At 36.2% G+C, this 17,469-nt stretch overlaps 1 protein-coding gene across 1 annotated transcript in view; it reads left to right on the top strand.

The window, feature by feature from the left end:
- Positions 1-17,469, top strand: part of PLA2R1 (phospholipase A2 receptor 1) — a 114,174-nt gene that overhangs the window by 76,878 nt on the left and 19,827 nt on the right. Inside the window, exons 13-20 of the mRNA XM_044913660.1 lie at positions 34-179; positions 3,422-3,506; positions 5,703-5,835; positions 6,414-6,449; positions 6,943-7,100; positions 12,345-12,409; positions 12,664-12,767; positions 14,340-14,479. Of these exons, the coding sequence (XP_044769595.1) occupies positions 34-179; positions 3,422-3,506; positions 5,703-5,835; positions 6,414-6,449; positions 6,943-7,100; positions 12,345-12,409; positions 12,664-12,767; positions 14,340-14,479 (867 nt within the window). The remainder of the gene's footprint in view (positions 1-33; positions 180-3,421; positions 3,507-5,702; positions 5,836-6,413; positions 6,450-6,942; positions 7,101-12,344; positions 12,410-12,663; positions 12,768-14,339; positions 14,480-17,469) is intronic.

Genomic DNA, 17,469 nt, shown 5'->3' with positions numbered 1-17,469 from the left:
TAGTGTCAACTTTTTTTTCTCCTACTAAATCAGGTATTTCATAGTGAAAAAGTCCTGATGAAAAGAACATGGAGAGAAGCAGAAGCATTTTGTGAAGAATTTGGAGCTCACCTTGCAAGCTTTGCCCATATTGAGGAAGAGAATTTTGTGAATGAGCTTTTACATTCAAAATTTAATAGGTAAATACTTGTTAATTTTGAAAAAATGCAATCAAATTTTCTGTTTCCCAGTAATGACTTATTACGGATGAGTATCCCAAATATTTGTTTAAAATCTCAAGTATTTGTCTTAAGCCTAAAACCAGCTAGCTACTAATTGTGAAAGAAAAATATACACATATAGTTTTATATTTATATTGCACCAAGTTCTCATTCCATAAAACAAAGAACAAAGTGGCAATCGTTTTGATATCTGAAATCTTTTCTGTATACCTCAAATCAGAATTTCAGAGCTCTTCGGCCAAACTCAAATTATCTAACCCCATGATTTTCAAAGTGTTGTCTGAGGATCCTGAGAGTCCCGGAACCCCAAGACTAGGGAGGGGACCAAGTGGGCAGAGGCCCTAGTTCCATCACTGACTCACCAGAGCAGCTCCCACCAGCTCCACTTCTGCTTATTTTGTACAGATTAGGAGTCCATGTAAGATTTTGTTTGGGGGGAAAAGAAAAGTCACACTGATTGAAAAAAAAAAATTCCAATCCACGTCCTAATTTTACATTTGAGGAAACAGGTATTCACTTGTCAGTATCCAGCTTGTAAGTTTCAGAATCTTGAATTACATGGTTAGAAAATCAATTTAATTTAAATTTGAAGAAACATAAAAGGCTTGTGCTATATTTTACCCAATGCAAAAATTCCTTCCTGTGGTCACCTACTATCTGCACAATTCCTTTCAGAGTGCTCCTTATTTGGGAGAAAGCCCATTCCATTGTTGGAGGCTGGTTTCAAAGATCAACTTTCTAGTAAGCCAGAGCCATACAGGTCAAGTCGACTCTATTTTTGAATACTTGAAGACAGCTATTACGTTCTTTTTTAGTGAGTTTTTTCATCCATTGGCCTCTTTCTCTAAAATATTCTTATCAGTTAGCATACATTTTTGGAATATCTTCTACGGGAGGGGTACTTTAATATGCATAGCTGGCTGGAGAATGCAATAAACAAAATAGACAAAAATCCTGCCCCTGAGAAAGCAGTATGGCTCCATGGCTCCATACATTTATTTCATAAAAACAAATGTTAACTCCAGGTACTATGTTCCAAGCTCTGGAAATCTGGAGTCTCAATGAAATGCTTGCCTGAATTACAGAGAAAATCCAAAACTATTTTTTGAGGACAATCCTGGCCTTCCCCATAGTTTTCCTTTAGGACACTCCAAAAGAATATTAATATGCAATATCTATCAAATTATTCATCTCTAGCAACTACAGTAATGACCTTAATGGTAGGAGCCTTTGACAACATCTCCCAATGTGAGTCTCATAGAGTACTGTTGGGGTAAGAGTCAAATATGTTGGCAAAACAAGGCACAAACTTGGAAATTTGCCATATGCATTAGCATTGTAAAGGCTTCTGGAAGGAAGCATTTTCTTCAGCCACAAACCTCTTTTTTTGAGGACACTTATCAACATCCCATGGAACTGCTAGTCCCTGTGGGAAATGCTGACCTAAACTGTGTTTCCCAAATCTGACTGATTCTCACACTTACTTGGGACACCTTTTGACACAGAGCCATCTGGCCTCACACCAGAGCTGCTGAGTCCGATTCTCTGAAACTGAAGAAAATTTCAAGAAGCTTCCTAATTAATTGGACTGTAAGTCTGGTGTGGGGCCACAGATCCAGGGGATATGGGATAGTCTACACTGTTCTAAGTTGTAACTTTTCTTCATGACTTTAGCACCTTGCAAAACATCCTTTCATACTTGGGTATAGTGAGGTTTGCTATATGAAATAACCACATGCAAACTACTTCCAAATTTGCTGTAAGATCAAATATCATTATGTCATAAGTTCTCACACTTGAAATTTCTTGTGAAATTTAATGCCAAGCATCTATCAAATTGTTAATCTTTAGCACTTCATCAGAAAAGCTATATAATTTTACTTTGTATCCAGACTGCCAGGGAGTTTAACAAAATCTCATGCTTGATTATAGCAAATAAACCAGTTCTTATAGTAGCATACATGCTTGTCCTTCTTATGGCACTGTTTTTTAATTTCTATTTTATTATTTATTATATTATTAAAAAGTACAAAATTATAGGAAATTGATGAAGAGAAAATTAATACCATCTAGGATCCAGTACATTTCAGGAAAAATGTAGAACTCTGAATTCAGTAAGTAAAGGAATAAAAGTTCTCAAGGCAGGCGAGTGATATGAATTCCCAGCCTAGGTCATTGATGTTAAGGTACCTGGCTTAACCTTAAGGCAGCATCCTCCCCCTCCACAACCTTGTGAATTGTAAATTGTAATCAGGGCAGTCACCAACCAGGCCACAATGATCTCACAGATTTCTAAGACACATTTTACTTTCATTTGTATCATTCAGGCACAATAGCTCACATATCTGAGAAGGGGATGCTTCAGAATAGGCTTGCTTCACTGCAGTAACAAAAATAAAGCATCTGTCATGACTTCTGAATCTTTTAAATCTTTAATTCTCCAAATTATTCTTAGAAAATTATCTTAGTGAGATGGTTTGTTGTACAATTAGACTTTATTGGTTGATTTATTGAGTACTCTGTGGTTTGATGTATTTGTCCTCTGCCTAATTGGAGGAAAGATGGTTCTCTGTGGGGATTCTCGCCAAGTCTAACCCAGTGGTGACTGCTGAAGTGAATCTACTGTGCCTTGGACTGATTTGCTATGAAATTATTTATGTTGGGCTCTGAAAAAACAAAACCCCAAATCTGCTGTGTACCTTTTAATTAAAGGAGGTGGTGGTAATTAACCTCCAAAGAACATGAACATTTGACAAAAAAGCAAAAAATCAAAGCATAGGGAAGTGGTAAATACATAGTAAAGTAGTAAAAAGTCCTCTAGGGAAAAGACATTCCAAAATTTCATACCAACTTGATTTCGTGTGTTCTTATCCTACTTGAAAGATGTTGCCATTCCTAATGAATATGAGAAAGCAGTGTTCTCAATATGGGTTAACTTTTCCCTCAACTGCATGTCACCAGCGAGCACACCATACAAGCCAAGAGAAATAGGAAGCCAGGCTAATCTTCTCTACATTCATCTCATAGCTCAGGTTTTGCATATAGGAAATGTTAATAAATGTTTGCTGACTTGATCTATCCTGCCAGGAGTATCAGCTGTTTTCCTGTGCACATAAATACTTTAAAATATTTCTTGGACCTATTACATTATGTTGTGAATTCAATAGGAAGAGCCAAGTCTTTGTTTTTTCTCTTCACAGGACAGAAGAAAGGCAGTTCTGGATTGGATTTAATAAAAGAAATCCACTGAATGCTGGCTCTTGGGAGTGGTCTGATGGGACTCCTGTAAGTTTTTCCAAACTGAAGACAAGGAAATGAATTCAAAACAGGGGGCCCTGGACACCTTGGTCAACCAACCAAGAGAACCTGGAAATAATGACTGTATTTCCTGTGACTCAGACTCAGATCAAAAACTGCACCAGATCTTGGTACCATAAGTTATTTTTGCAAAGTCCAGGGAAAACTTCCCAAGCCACATAGTTCTGAGGCCAGCTGTAGGATCTCATCCTGGAAAGGAATCAAAATCTCCAAAAAACACCCCAAACTATCTCCTATGTGAAGAGTCTTGAGAAAGAAGCAACTATTGTTTAAAATAATATTAAGCTCTCTTTACTCCACTTTCCCTCTCTAGCTTAGTACCTAATTATAGGAATGTGGGACCCTTGTCCAGATCACGATGAAAAGAACCATTTTGGTTTATCTCTAAAAGGACAGAAGTGCCAGCCTTAGAAATACCATCTCCTTCTCAACCAGAGCAAGTTATTCGGTTGGAAAAAAAACCTTGCTTTTCTTTCAGCCTCATACTTGTAAAAACCTCTGTGAAGGAAAGAAGGAACTCACTATTACATTTTTTTTTCAGGTTCAATGAGGAATTCTCCTATTTTCCTCAAGATGATAGGGAAAAATGGAAGCAGTATCCCAGATTGAAATGAGATCCATCTGAAGGCACATGCAAAATCAATGTATTCAGTTACACTTGTGAAATAAGAGGCTAGCAAGAGCCTGCAGTGAGCACTTAACGCAGCTCCTATTTATTGAGCCTGGATTATATTGCAGACATGGGTTGAATGCATTGCTGCATGATCTCATTTCACCCTTATAATGATTCAGTGCAGTGGTTATTAGAATGCTTAGTTTGCCTAAAATAATGCATAAGAGAGCCAGGATCTGTACACAGGTTGTCTGCCTCCAAAGCCATGATGTTATAATGTCTCCTAGTTGGCAAAATAGCAGCAGCCCAACTTTGAAATAGTAAAGATCCATAGAGAAAAATGATCTTTTAGTCCCACTAGAGAAAATTTGTGGCAAGGAAAGCATCTGTGGAAAACTATATGTGGAAAACAAAAACAATGACACGCTAGTTAAACATATAACACACATACATATATATATATATATATGAATATATGAAACATTTCCACCTCTGTACTGCTTCTCTGAGAAGGGTATCAGGACCAGAGAGTAAGAAGAGACCTTAGAGATCACCCACCCCATCCATTTATTTTGCTATCAAAGAAACTGAGGCCCAGAGAATGGAAGGAACTTAGCAGGGTCCACCTGCTGCATAAATGGCAGTCACCACATGGCATAGTTGGGTGGTTAATGTCAGTGTGGCACCTGGAAAATGAAATGTGATATGTAGAGGTTGAGAATGCTTCCTTTTGTTTTAGTGAAACAATCTTATTAGTGATAGAGAGGAATAGACAGTTTGGTTCAGAATAAATGAAATAAAGCCATGAAGCAGCACATGGAGTTCCTCCCTACCACTCCCTACTGGACAAAACAAATATTCAAACTCCCACAATTGTCTGAATCTGAGCTTACATATTTTTAAGTTAGAGGAGTTGTATGATTGTGTACGTGTTTGAAGAGGAGTATAAATGTTTCAAACATCCTCTTTTTCCCGAAGTTTTACTCCAGTTTTACCTGTGGTCCATCCACTCTTCTGTTAGGTAGCCATTAAATCATTGAGAAGATCAAATTTTTATTTAACATCCGCCTTACATGACCATTCATGGAAAGCGTTGGAGTTTCCCAATTAAAACTAGGGATAACTTAGAATTTAGTGATTAAAGACTAAAAGCTTAATGTATATGCAAAAGAATCTGCATCACAGATGGGACCCAAATGTGACAGGTCAGAGCCTTTCAGAAGCGTACCCAGGGTCCCAGGGCTAGCCTGTTGTGGCCAGTGAGACAATAGCGCAAGTTCAAAAGGGAGCTTACATCTCATCTGTTCCTTCTGGAGAAAGGAGTAGCTTGCCTCTTTTTAAGAAAAAAAGCATCTTTAAGGAAAAATGCTAGTTTGGTTAGCTTGTTCTTCACAAATGTGGAACAACCTTTAACTGCAGTCTTATCCAGACATTTCTTAAGCTTCCTCCAGAAGTCTATTGTGATTTATTTACAGAGATGCTTCTTTTGAGCTTTTGAAACTTTTTGTGGGGGATCATCGTTAAGAAATAACGAACTTCATCTGCTGCAGGTTGTCTCTTCATTTTTAGACAATACTTATTTTGGAGAAGATGCAAGAAATTGTGCTGTTTATAAGGCAAATAAGACATTGCTGTCCTTGCACTGCAGTTCCAAACGTGAATGGATATGCAAAATTCCAAGAGGTAAAAATATTAATAAGATCTTTACTATCTGTTTGCTTTCTAATAATCTACAGCACTTTTCCAAGCGAAGAGTTATAGAAATCTAAAATTTAAACATCCCGGACTACAGTACCAACAACCATCACGCGAACCAAACTGTACAGCAAAGAATGCCTCATAGGGGAATGAGAAAAGGTGACACCAGAGCAGTATGCTAATTTAGTTAATAGGAAATGAGGATAACCAACTCTATTGTGGAATATGGTATTTTTCGAGTACAACCTGGAAGAAATGTCACTGTGACTTTACAAGCAAACAAAATTACTTGTCAAATGAGTAAGTGAAAGCACCTAACACTGTGTGACACACAGTAGGCCCTTGACAAGTGTTCGCATCCTTTCTTCTTTAATCAGAGGCCTGTCTTAAGCCTCCTCTTCAAGTATGAGAACTAACCATATTTCAAACAGCACAAAGTACCTGGTTTTTAAATGGTCTCTTAAAAAGCAAAGTACAAAATACCGTGTTTAGAGCTGAAGTAATTCAGAGATGGTGCACTTGTGAAGAAAGGTCACTCAAGATGGTTTGCTTTCACTTTCCAGATGTGAGACCCAAGATTCCACCCTGGTACCAGTATGGTAAGAACTATCCTGGCAATTCTTGAATTTCTAATTACGTGCCATTATATACCATTACTGTATTACTACAGTCCTCCAATCGAGCCTCTCTTTTCTTATGTCAATCTAGAACTAATTTGTTCAAATTACCTAATTAATGGTCAAATTAATAAATTCATTAAATGATTAAAGATGAATATAATAACACTGTTTTCGTGACACGTGATTTTAAAATATGCATTTATCCCAGACCTTGCAATGCAAATGAAGTTTTCTTAGATGAGATAAACCAAGAAAAATAAGCAAATTATATACTTAGTTATGTGTGTGTAAATATACTTGTTTATGTATATCACACGCACACACACACATACACTTTTCTTTAATGCTAAGTGACCAAATTACAAATTTGGCATCAATCATAGCATATCCTGTTTCAGTCTGCATCACATCAGTCAATGGCTTTTGCATCATTTGCATTGGTTTTTGTTTTTTTGGTTTTGTTGTCTTTCAGATGCTCCCTGGCTCTTTTATCAGGATGCGGAGTACCTTTTTCATACCTATGCTGCAGAATGGCCCTCCTTTGAGTTTGTCTGTGGCTGGCTGCGTGGTGATCTTCTCACAATTCATTCTGCACATGAGCAAGAATTTATCCACAGCAAAATAAGAGTGGTATTTGAATACAATTAATCATGAGAAATTCAGAGCTTAGCTCCTTCTTCTGTCATTGGGGGGATTTATTTTTTAATTTGACTTCAGACATTTATTTAAGTTTCATTTAAAACCACAGATTTTTGAGAATTGATTTTCTTCCTGTTATAGGGATTAAGAGAAAATAATGGAAACACAGGTTTACAATGTTGGTCGATCATTTCACTTATCTTCATTCTTTATTAGCAACAGTTATGAATAAGTAGAGTTTTATTGCTTTAATGAGGCTCATCCAATCATCAGCACATATTTATTCAGAGTCTACTCTTCTAAGGGCTGGGGCTCTATCAGTGATTAAAATAGATCAAAATTCCTGCCCTTGGGGAGCTTATAGTCTAGTCTGGGAAGAAAGACTGTAATCAATATGAGTACACAGCATTACATAATATTTTATTAAAAGATAAATAGATAAATGATATGGAGGAAAATAAAGCACAAATGAGGGACAAGGTGTACCGGGGGGAGGGGGGAGCATGCGCATGGCTATTTCAAAGTTTTGAATTTTATTTACAAGAATATAATACTTTTAAGTCTATAAAGACTCAATATTCATAAAATGAAAAGGAATGGTTTTCCATTTCAATTTAAGATAAAGACTTGGACAATCTTTGAGGAGCTAGGCTAATTGGAAAGAAGCACGCAAAACCTGTTAAATAATGAAGCAGAGTGCCAAGGAATAGTGTACATTTTCAGTATATTTCTTCAACAAGCATTTATTGAGCATTAGGTATGTGTCAGGCATTGTGATATTTGTCAAAGACATAAAAATGTCAACAACACAAAAATGAGATACAGTCTCTGTTGTTAAAAAAGCTGGAAATAATAAGTGAAAAGGGAGCAATATGTACAAAATTATCAAGGGGACACTAAGGGAGGAAACTCACTCCCAATTTTCCCTAGGAAATCTTTGAAAGTAAGAAAAAACTTTTTTCTTTTCTAAAATTTAACATTATTTCATGATCACTGGGAATCCTTTCTTGAGCTATCATCTTTTCACATGTTTGTAAGTTGATTGTTGAAATGAAGCTCTATATTTAAAGCATCCTTGTCATGTAAGAGAAATGTCTTCCCTTACAGCTCATGGACTTTTCCATTTCTATAATCCTGTTTGATGCATAGACAGCCTGCAAGGTGCAGGTAGATCAGGACTACTACTGAGTTGTGATGGAAAAAACTGAAAAACAGGGGGGTTAGGTGACAACCCCACAGTTCCATAGAGTCTCAGTGATAGACCAACCACAAGAACGAGATATTCCCCACTATTGGTTTGTGTGCTATTTTTTACCACCCTTCCTCTCCTACAAATGGAACACTCAAGCCAAATCCATGTTAAGCATCAACATGATGTCAGAAAATACGTTCATTTAACAAGACAACAGACTCCTGGTGGCAATAACAAGACATCAGGTCAATGTCTGAAAACAAATCCATCCATCAACATGACAAAGTGCATGTCTCAAATGGAACTGATATTTGGCCAATACTTATTAAAACTGCATCAGGCACTGTGTTAAGTACTAATATTTAATGGCATTTAATCTTTCCAAGAACTCTCTGTGGGAAGTCTATTATCAGTACTTTACCATTGAGGAAGCTAAAACTCCAAAGAGGTGAAGCTACTTCATTATTTCCACACCAACTAAGTGGTGGAATCTGGAAATGAACCCAGGCCATCTGACTTACAGGATCATTTAAAAACCTTCTGCTGGTAGCAGAACAGCAGTGTGGGGGGTATAGGAGCACAATGTCTTCGTTACATCAAAATCAAAAAGAGTTCTAAAATCCCTCTCCAAAAGATGGTGTCAGCTCTGTCTCAGACATGAGCAATGAAAGGCATCTTTGATCTTTCCAACAGAGCTTAGCTCCCCTAGGAATATCTGCAGGTCTCCTCTTTTCACCTTTCCCTGAATTTACTCTCCCAATTATTAGTGATTGGGAAGCCAGTGAGGATGGAAGAGTTAATACCTTCCACAGAAGGGAATAGTAAAACCCATGGGTTTAGCTGTTTGAGAAGTCATACCCAGTGCCATGATACTAATTGAGGGCTAGATCTAGTTGTGATATCAAACCAGACAAACCTTGTGGTGTCTTACATGGCAAAATTACTACCCAACCTGTGACCATGTTGATACAGAATGCCTTGTCAGTTTGATGGGTGAGCAGCTGACTGATCTAACACCACACTGTGCTACAAAAGAAAATTACTGGATGGTTTAAAATGTGTAGAATGAAAAGGGGCAAGGGAGTTAAGGGAAAAGGGTATCAATTTAGAAAGAAGAAAGCTATAAATTCCCAAAGCAGTTCTTTTTATTGCATAATCTATGGCTGTGTTAGGCACTTTTTGGTGGTGGTAGGAGTGATATTTATGGTGCCCATTTATACTTCATGAGTAAGAAATTCCGTATCTATGAATGTTGTACTAGAATGAGTCTGTCCAGAGTGATTTTATTCCAGGATGAGGAACTAAACATGTAGAGATCATACCACCCACTTTTGTGGCATACTCATTCTATAAGTGCAGGAAGAATCAGAATAGTAATTAAATATTTTTTAAAAGATTTTATTTATTTATTTGAGAGAAAGAGACAGAGAAAGCGACAGAGAGCATGAGGGGGGAGGAGAAGGAGAAGCAGACTCCACTGAGCAGGGAGCCCCATGTGGGGTTCGATCCTAGGATCCTGGGATTATGACCTGAGCCAAAGGCAGATGCTTAACCTTGACTGAGCCACCCAGGCGCCTCTAATTAAACATTTTTAATATTACATATGTGTTGTATAGTTTCCCTATAAAGAGTAGTAACTTAGAAATGTGAAAAACAAAAATAACATTTAGTTGGAAAGTGAAAGAACTATTGAAAAAGAAAGCTGGATGCAATTTTTTAAATCTGAAGCAGATTTTTTTTTAACAAAATGTTTCTATCTTGGAAAAGTGGTTAGTCAGTATTTTCTCTTTGAGTAACAGAATACCACAGGCATGATGAGAGTGAATTTTTGAGTACTTCTTTTTTGAGCCATCTTGTTGCTTAGATTAATGCCAAAAAAGTAAAAAGCCATAAGTACTTTAGGAGTTGTTTAACATGAACTACTAGTCAATTAATCCACTAACATTTTTATGCTGTGTTGTGTAATATTTGCATTTCAAAATTGCAATTTACTCTTATTTTTAATTTCATGTCTAGGGACACGTGAGTGGCTCAGTCGCTTAAGTGTCTGCGTTCAGCTCAGGTCATGATCCCAGGGTCCTGGGATTGAGCCCTGCATCGAGCTCTCTGCTCAGCGGGGAGCCTACTTCTCTCTCTCCCTTTGCAGCTCCCCCTGCTTGTGCTCTCTCTTTCATACTCTCTCTCAAATAAATAAAATCTTAAAAAAAAAATTTCGTGTCTCAATACTTCTAATAAAAATATATCAAATCTATTAGTCATCCTCCAAAATACAGTGTTTTAAACCCTTAAAGTAACCTGGTTTTGATATTTTTGATGGAAACATTTAAAGACATGACAGGTTACTCTTCCTTATATTACTTCATAAATTAATTACTTCATAGATTATGTTGGCTGTTGCTGTATTATTTTTTTTATAAGTATCTTCCCATATGATGCTATCTATAATGTCTATAACAAAACATAGTTGATGTTATGAAATCTATGGTCATATTACATTTCTTTATATGAAATAACATTAATAAGTCTTCTATTTTTGTGATTTGATACCTAAGCTAAAATTTACAACATCTATTTTTCACCATGGATTTTTTTCACCCTGGATATCTTCTAGCTTGTCCTTCTAGCTTGCAGTTCTATTCCATATCACAACAGGTTGTGATGTGCCATGTGGAGGATCACCATGCTATAATTGAGGTGGTAATAAATATGTCACTTAAGATGTGGTAGTTATAATTTTTCTTTAGAGGTCCTTAATTGGGGCAGTGAACAATCGGGCCATGATTTCCAATATTGTTGCACATGAGACCTCTTTAGATTGAATGAAATTGTTGTGGTTCTCCCACTGAGTTCACAGCCAGTCCCAATGGACGCATTTCAAAGCCTGACAACGGGAATCTAAATTCAGCATGTAAGAACGTGTCCATGAAACAACCCCTCAGGGATCCCAAATTATAGTTGTTCCATCTTGCATTATTCTCAAATTGCTGATATGGCAGACAGCCACACTGTTCAAGGAATAAAAATACCTGTTTATAAATTAAAATGTTAGAGAGCTATTACGTTCTGTTGTATGATGACCCAACATTCATGAGGGAAAAAAATACATATCTTAAAGTGTATTCTCCAATTTTTATAGAAGAAATGAAGTGCAAATTTAAATATACAATGCCTTCAAATTAACAGGTTTTTAGCTTAAAAATTAAGTTACATTTCACGCACACACAGCACACACACAATAAAGTATATTGATTTAGAGGTCTTAGAGAAATCCTTACTGCTTCTTCCTCTTTTATAGGTAAAGAGGGAATTTCAATTTCCTGGGTCATAAGTCCAGTATTACATCTGCTGTAGTGTATGTGTGTGTGTGCATGCACACATGTGTGAACATGCTGTTTCATTTTATACTTTATTTGCACTGAGATCTGTGTGATAAATAATGGTACAAAATTAGTAAAATATAGAAATAATTTTCTGGTTGTTAAACACCGGAAGTTCTATAGTATTCCTTTGTCCTATATCGTGTCTCTCTATTAAAATGGGAAGGGTGCTAATACTCAGCTTAAAAACTTAACGATCAGACTAATGCCAAAAATTCAAAATCCTTTTTACTATTGATGTCTTTGTGCCTTGAACTGTTTTTCAAACAGTGTAACATATGCAGTGAATTATAAATCACTGAGACAATAAACCACTAAATTTTTAGTAAAAAAAATAGGAGTCCATATCCTATTTTACTTTACAATATTACTCTTTAAAGCCCTATTATGAGAGTTAGAAATTTTACTTTTAAATACATAGGAAAAGTTGTACGAAAGATTTTCAATATTTTATTCCAATTTCCCTTCATAATGAGGAGGGAATATTTTAAAATAATGAAGTTTCAGGTTCTTTCAAGATGCTAGGCCTTAGTGTACTCTTCTTTAGATAATTGGGTAAAATACTGAAGAATAGAAAGCTATTAACAGCAACCCCATTAATCTTAATAGTGAAAAGGGAAAACAAGTAGAATAAATGCTGACATCTTCTTTTTTTCTTTTTAATAGCTATCAAAGTATGGTGTAAATTGGTGGATTGGACTTCGAGACGAAAGAGCCAATGATGAATTTCGGTATGGACCTAGATCAATTTGCATTTTATTTTATTTGACAGGTTTTATTTGCAGAATGATTGGACTAGATCTTAGTGATCAATTGTTGAATAGCCTTCAAATATTATCTTTAACTTATAAATTTTCATTTCTCTAACCAAAGGCATGAGTATCTTTTTAATTTAATCAAAATTACCCCAGAACTCCAAGAATGGTGTTGGAGATTGAACATAACAGAATAAAAGAAGACCCTAAAATTCTTAATTTACCTACAGCTGGAGAGATGGAGCACCAGTAATATATCAGAACTGGGACAAAGGAAGAGAAGGATCTATGAATAATCAGAGCCAGAGATGTGGTTTCATTTCATCCATAACAGGTTATTTTATTTATCCATTTTTCAGTTTATAACACAAACTGATAATTTTCAGAAGGCTTAAAGTCTCATCTTCATTGCATTAGTTCAGTGAGAGGGTTTTGTTTGGCTAGCTTGCTTTATAATTGAATGTGATGAGTTTCATTAGTTTTAAGTGTTGATGATGGCCATTCCTATAGTTAATTCCATTCTTTCATGTTCTTGAAAATGAATTACAACCAGATAAGTCATTCCTCGTGAACCAAAACAGCACCAGAAATAGACCCAATGAAACTGGTCAAAAATATGCCTGACAAATACTAGTCTCTAAAAAATTTCAATATGGGCCCATTTTAAAAATCTCTTCATAATAATTCAGTTATAATTGGCCAGAACTTTAACCCCCATGGAATTTACTTCCACTTTCACATTTAAGAAAAATTTTCATTGAGTTCAGTATTTTTTTTTTAATACCTGGCTTATTAACTGCTTCTTGACATAGAACACCAACTATCTCCAGGCTGTATTTAGAAATACATGTACCTTTAAGATGGGTTTTTTAATTTAATTCAATTCATTAGTACAGTGTTATTTGGGTTGATTTGTCCACTCATATCCATCCCACTCTTTTTATCCTATAAAAGGTAATTATGTTCCTGACCCTTAACAGATTCACAAGGAACCTGTGCCCCAAATCAGGAGAGGGGTAAACACAGAAAGCAATCCTTGGTGTAAGGGCATCTGCAGAGAAAGGAAAGGGAAACCCACATTGTTAATCAGCTCTCTTTTGCCAGCAGGTGTCACAACAGCCTACAGAAAGGCTGTTTTGTGATTCTGGAAGACTAGCAGCTACTCTGCATTGAAAATAGTGTTCCAGCCCTTCCTTCAAAATGCCAACATTTTTTGGCTTATATCCCTCACACTAGAAAACTGAAACTGCCTTTGCAATTTACATGCATCCTTGCCCTATTCTGGGATCTATAACTTGAATGCTAATGAAATGCATTCTATAACCTTTACTCTGAAAATATAGCTCTTCTAAATTAAAATACATTTTCCAGGAGGCTAAGGACTTTGGGATGTATCTTCTTGCGGGCATGTCTATGTGTGCCTGTTTTTTTAAGGGTCAGTGTTGAAAAGTGCTTCTTCTTAGAAGTTACTGAGTTAATTTTTCAAAATTATATATTTTCTAAAGAATTATAAATTAGAAATGATCATCTATTGTTTTAGAATTTTTTTCTCCTTATATTGAATATTTTAAAAGAAAAATATTACTCTACATTCTTTTGTTAACCAAACCAAATATTCTCGGAACTTTAATCAGTTTTGTGATTTCAATTGTAGTATTTTACTTAGTTGGGGTTTGTTTGTTTGTTTTGCATTTGCAAAACTTCTTCATTCTTGAATTAGATTTACCGATTTAGCACCCTGCTCAGTTTGTTCTTATTACCAGAGAACTCTACCATTAGCAGTTTAGTTCAATTTCTAGATTTAAAAAATTATGATAAACCATTAGCTGTCATAAAAATGTGATGGAGAATGCCTACAAAGAGTCAGCATTGTTTCAGGTCATTTCTAACCCATTTACTCCTCCAGGACTCTGGGCTAGTGAAGAGTGTTCAGTTTCTATGCCTAGCATCTGTAAGCGAAAGAAGGTTTGGGTCATAGAGAAAGAGAAAGATACCCCAAAACAACATGGAACATGTCCTAGAGGATGGCTATATTTTAACTATAAGGTAAACTCATTTTCAAAAAGTTGCCTTTGTTTCTGTGTTGTTGATGTTTATTTTAGAACATAATCAAACAGTGGGTGTGGCTTTAAAAAACCAGGAGTTGGGGCGCCTGGGTGGCTCAGTCGTTAAGCGGCTGCCTTCGGCTCAGGTCATGATCCCAGGGTCCTGGGTTCAAGCCCCGCATCGGGCTCCCTGCTCCGCGGGAGGCCTGCTTCTCCCTCTCCCACTCCCCCTGCTTATGTTCCCTCTCTCAATCTGTCTCTCTCTGTCAAATAAATAAATAAAATCTTTAAAAAAAAACAAAAAAAAAAACAGGAGTTGTCCATTGGGACCTGGAATTTTTTTTGGTCACAACTTCCAAGAGATTTGAGTTTTCAATGTAGGTAGGGGCAAACCTCTAAGGAATAAAGAAACAGCCTTGACACCACCCTTCATTTGTATACTTAGTTTTTGCTATTGACACAGTCATTCATTGTGCTGTGTGACTGTTTCATTAGGTGTGACGCATGCAAGCCTGTGTAACTAGTCCCTGCCCCCAAATGAGCTGTCAACTCCAGAGGGTACAGGCTACATCTTCTCCTTTTGTGTCTTCCCTGCCTGAAGCAGGCACAGAGCTCCGCCTGCCTTGTGAATTGACCCACTAATAATGTAACTCAGTCAATGTCATCTTGAGCCTCATGAAGCTGGTGCATCCATGCAGAATTGAAATTTTTTTTTTAAATTGCCAGTGGGAATATTGTAAACCAGATTTATTATTTCTGATACTGCCTCCAATTAAGGCCAAGACTTTCCCTCCACTCCTTATGTTTTATAATAAAATAACTTTATAGGCCTTAGGTGGAAGTAATTAAAATGCATTCCAAATTATAAATGTTTCATTCTTTGATAAAGGAAAAACCCAAACTGTGTCATGATTTAATATGTTAATATGAAATTGCTCTTTGACTGTGGACGGCCAGTTTTCAATCTGTATGTTCAGTTATATTTGGCAGAGCCTTCTCTTCTTTGTGATCCTCTTCTCATTGTTAATTTGTGATATGGGGCCATTTGGATTTTACATGTATTTGTTGAGCACCTAATACATATTTGGCATTGATTTTTTTTAAATTGTGGTAAAATTCACATAATATAGAGTTTACCATCTTAACCATTTTTAAGTGTGTAGTGCAATATTATTAAGTATATTTACATTGTTATTCAATGAATCTGCAGATCTTTTTCATCTTGTAAAACCAAAACCCTAAATCCAATAAACAATAACGCTTCACTTCCCCTCCCCCAGCCCCTGGCAAGCACCATTCTACTTTCTGTTCCTATTAATGGGACTATTTCAGATACTGCGGATAAGTGGAATCATACATTATTTGTCCTTTTGTGGCTGCTTTATTTCACTAAGCAAATTGTCCCCCAAGTTCATCCATGTTAGAGCATGTGTCAGAATTTCCTTCCCTTTGGAGACTGAATAATATTCCATTATATGTATATACCATATTTTTTTTTTTTCCACTCGCCCATTGATGAACATTTGGGTTTCTGCCACCTTGTGGCTAAGAATTTTTGCTGGGTGATTTAATATATATATTTTATTTTATTGAATTTTTTTAAATACACAGAATTGTTATCCCATCTTATATATGAGAAGACCAAGACTAGTAACATTGTGTGTTTTTTATGAAACTTCACAGCAAATAAGTGTCAGGTTGAGAATCAACCTCAGGTTTTCTGACCTTGAGTCTGGTAGTCTTGTCTCTTTCCTACAGTTGCCATTTTGTATAAGAATTTAAGAATTACCAGACCAGTATAGCCCCATGACACAATCTGGTGGCACTCTGAGATATCTTCTAAAATATAGTTGTTTTCTAAAATTTTATGGTATTGAGATACATTTTTAATAGTTAATATTTTCTGTCTGATTCCTATTTTCCCAAACTATAAAATCTACCAGTTATACATTTCAATATAAAAAATGTAGCAAGTATTCAATAGAACACTGCGTATTAGCAAATCTTGAATTAAAACCTTTGACAATTAGTTCTTTTTTAAGCTATTCTACTGTGGTAACATATATTTAAAATAAAATATGCCATTTTAACCATTTTTAAGTGTACAATTTAGTGGCATTAATTACAGTCACAATGTTGTTCAACCATCCCCTTTATTTCCAAAACTTATCATCATCCCAAACAGAAACTCTGTAACTATTAAGCAATAACTCCCAATTCCCCATCCCTCCGGCCCATGGTGAGTTCGAATCTATTTCCTATCTCTGTGAATTTGCCTGTCTAGATATTTCATATAAGTGAATTCATACAATATTTGTCCTTTTGTTTCTGGCTTATTTCATCCTGCATAATGTTTTCAAAGTTTATCCATTTATAGCATGTATCAGAACTTCATCCCTTTTTATGACTGAATAATATTCCATGCCACATTTTGTTTTTCCTTTCATCTGTTGATGGACTTAGGTTGTTTCCACTTTCTGGTTATTGTGAATAAATCTGCAGTGAACATTGGCATACAGCTACCTGCTGGAGTCCCTGTTTTCACTTCTTTGGGGTATATGCCCAGGAATGGAATTGCTACATCATATAGCAATTCTATGTTTAACTTTTTGAGGAACGAGTAAACTGTTTTTCACATGGCTGAACCATTTTAAAAGCCTGCCAACAGTGTATGTTAGCAATTTCTCCACATCTTTTTTTTTTAAGATTTTATTTATTTATTTGAGAGAGAGAGAGAGCACAAGCGGGGGTGCGGCAGAGGGAGAAGCAGACTTCCCACTGAGCAGGGACCCCAACTCGGGCTCGATCCCAGGACCCTGGGATCATGACCTGAGCCAAAGGCAGCCCCTCAACCAACTGAGCCACCCAGGTGCCCCTGGGTTGTTTGTCTTTTTATTGTTGAGTTGTAGGAGTTCTTTATATATTCTAGATATTAAGGTCCTATCAGATACATGTTTTGCAAGTATTTTCTCCCATTCTATAGGTTGCCTT

The sequence above is a fragment of the Neomonachus schauinslandi genome, chromosome 3 (assembly GCF_002201575.2).
Source record: "Neomonachus schauinslandi chromosome 3, ASM220157v2, whole genome shotgun sequence".
Taxonomy (NCBI): domain Eukaryota; kingdom Metazoa; phylum Chordata; class Mammalia; order Carnivora; family Phocidae; genus Neomonachus; species Neomonachus schauinslandi.
Note: the sequence above shows the minus strand (reverse complement) of the source record. Positions and strands in the feature narration are given on the sequence as shown.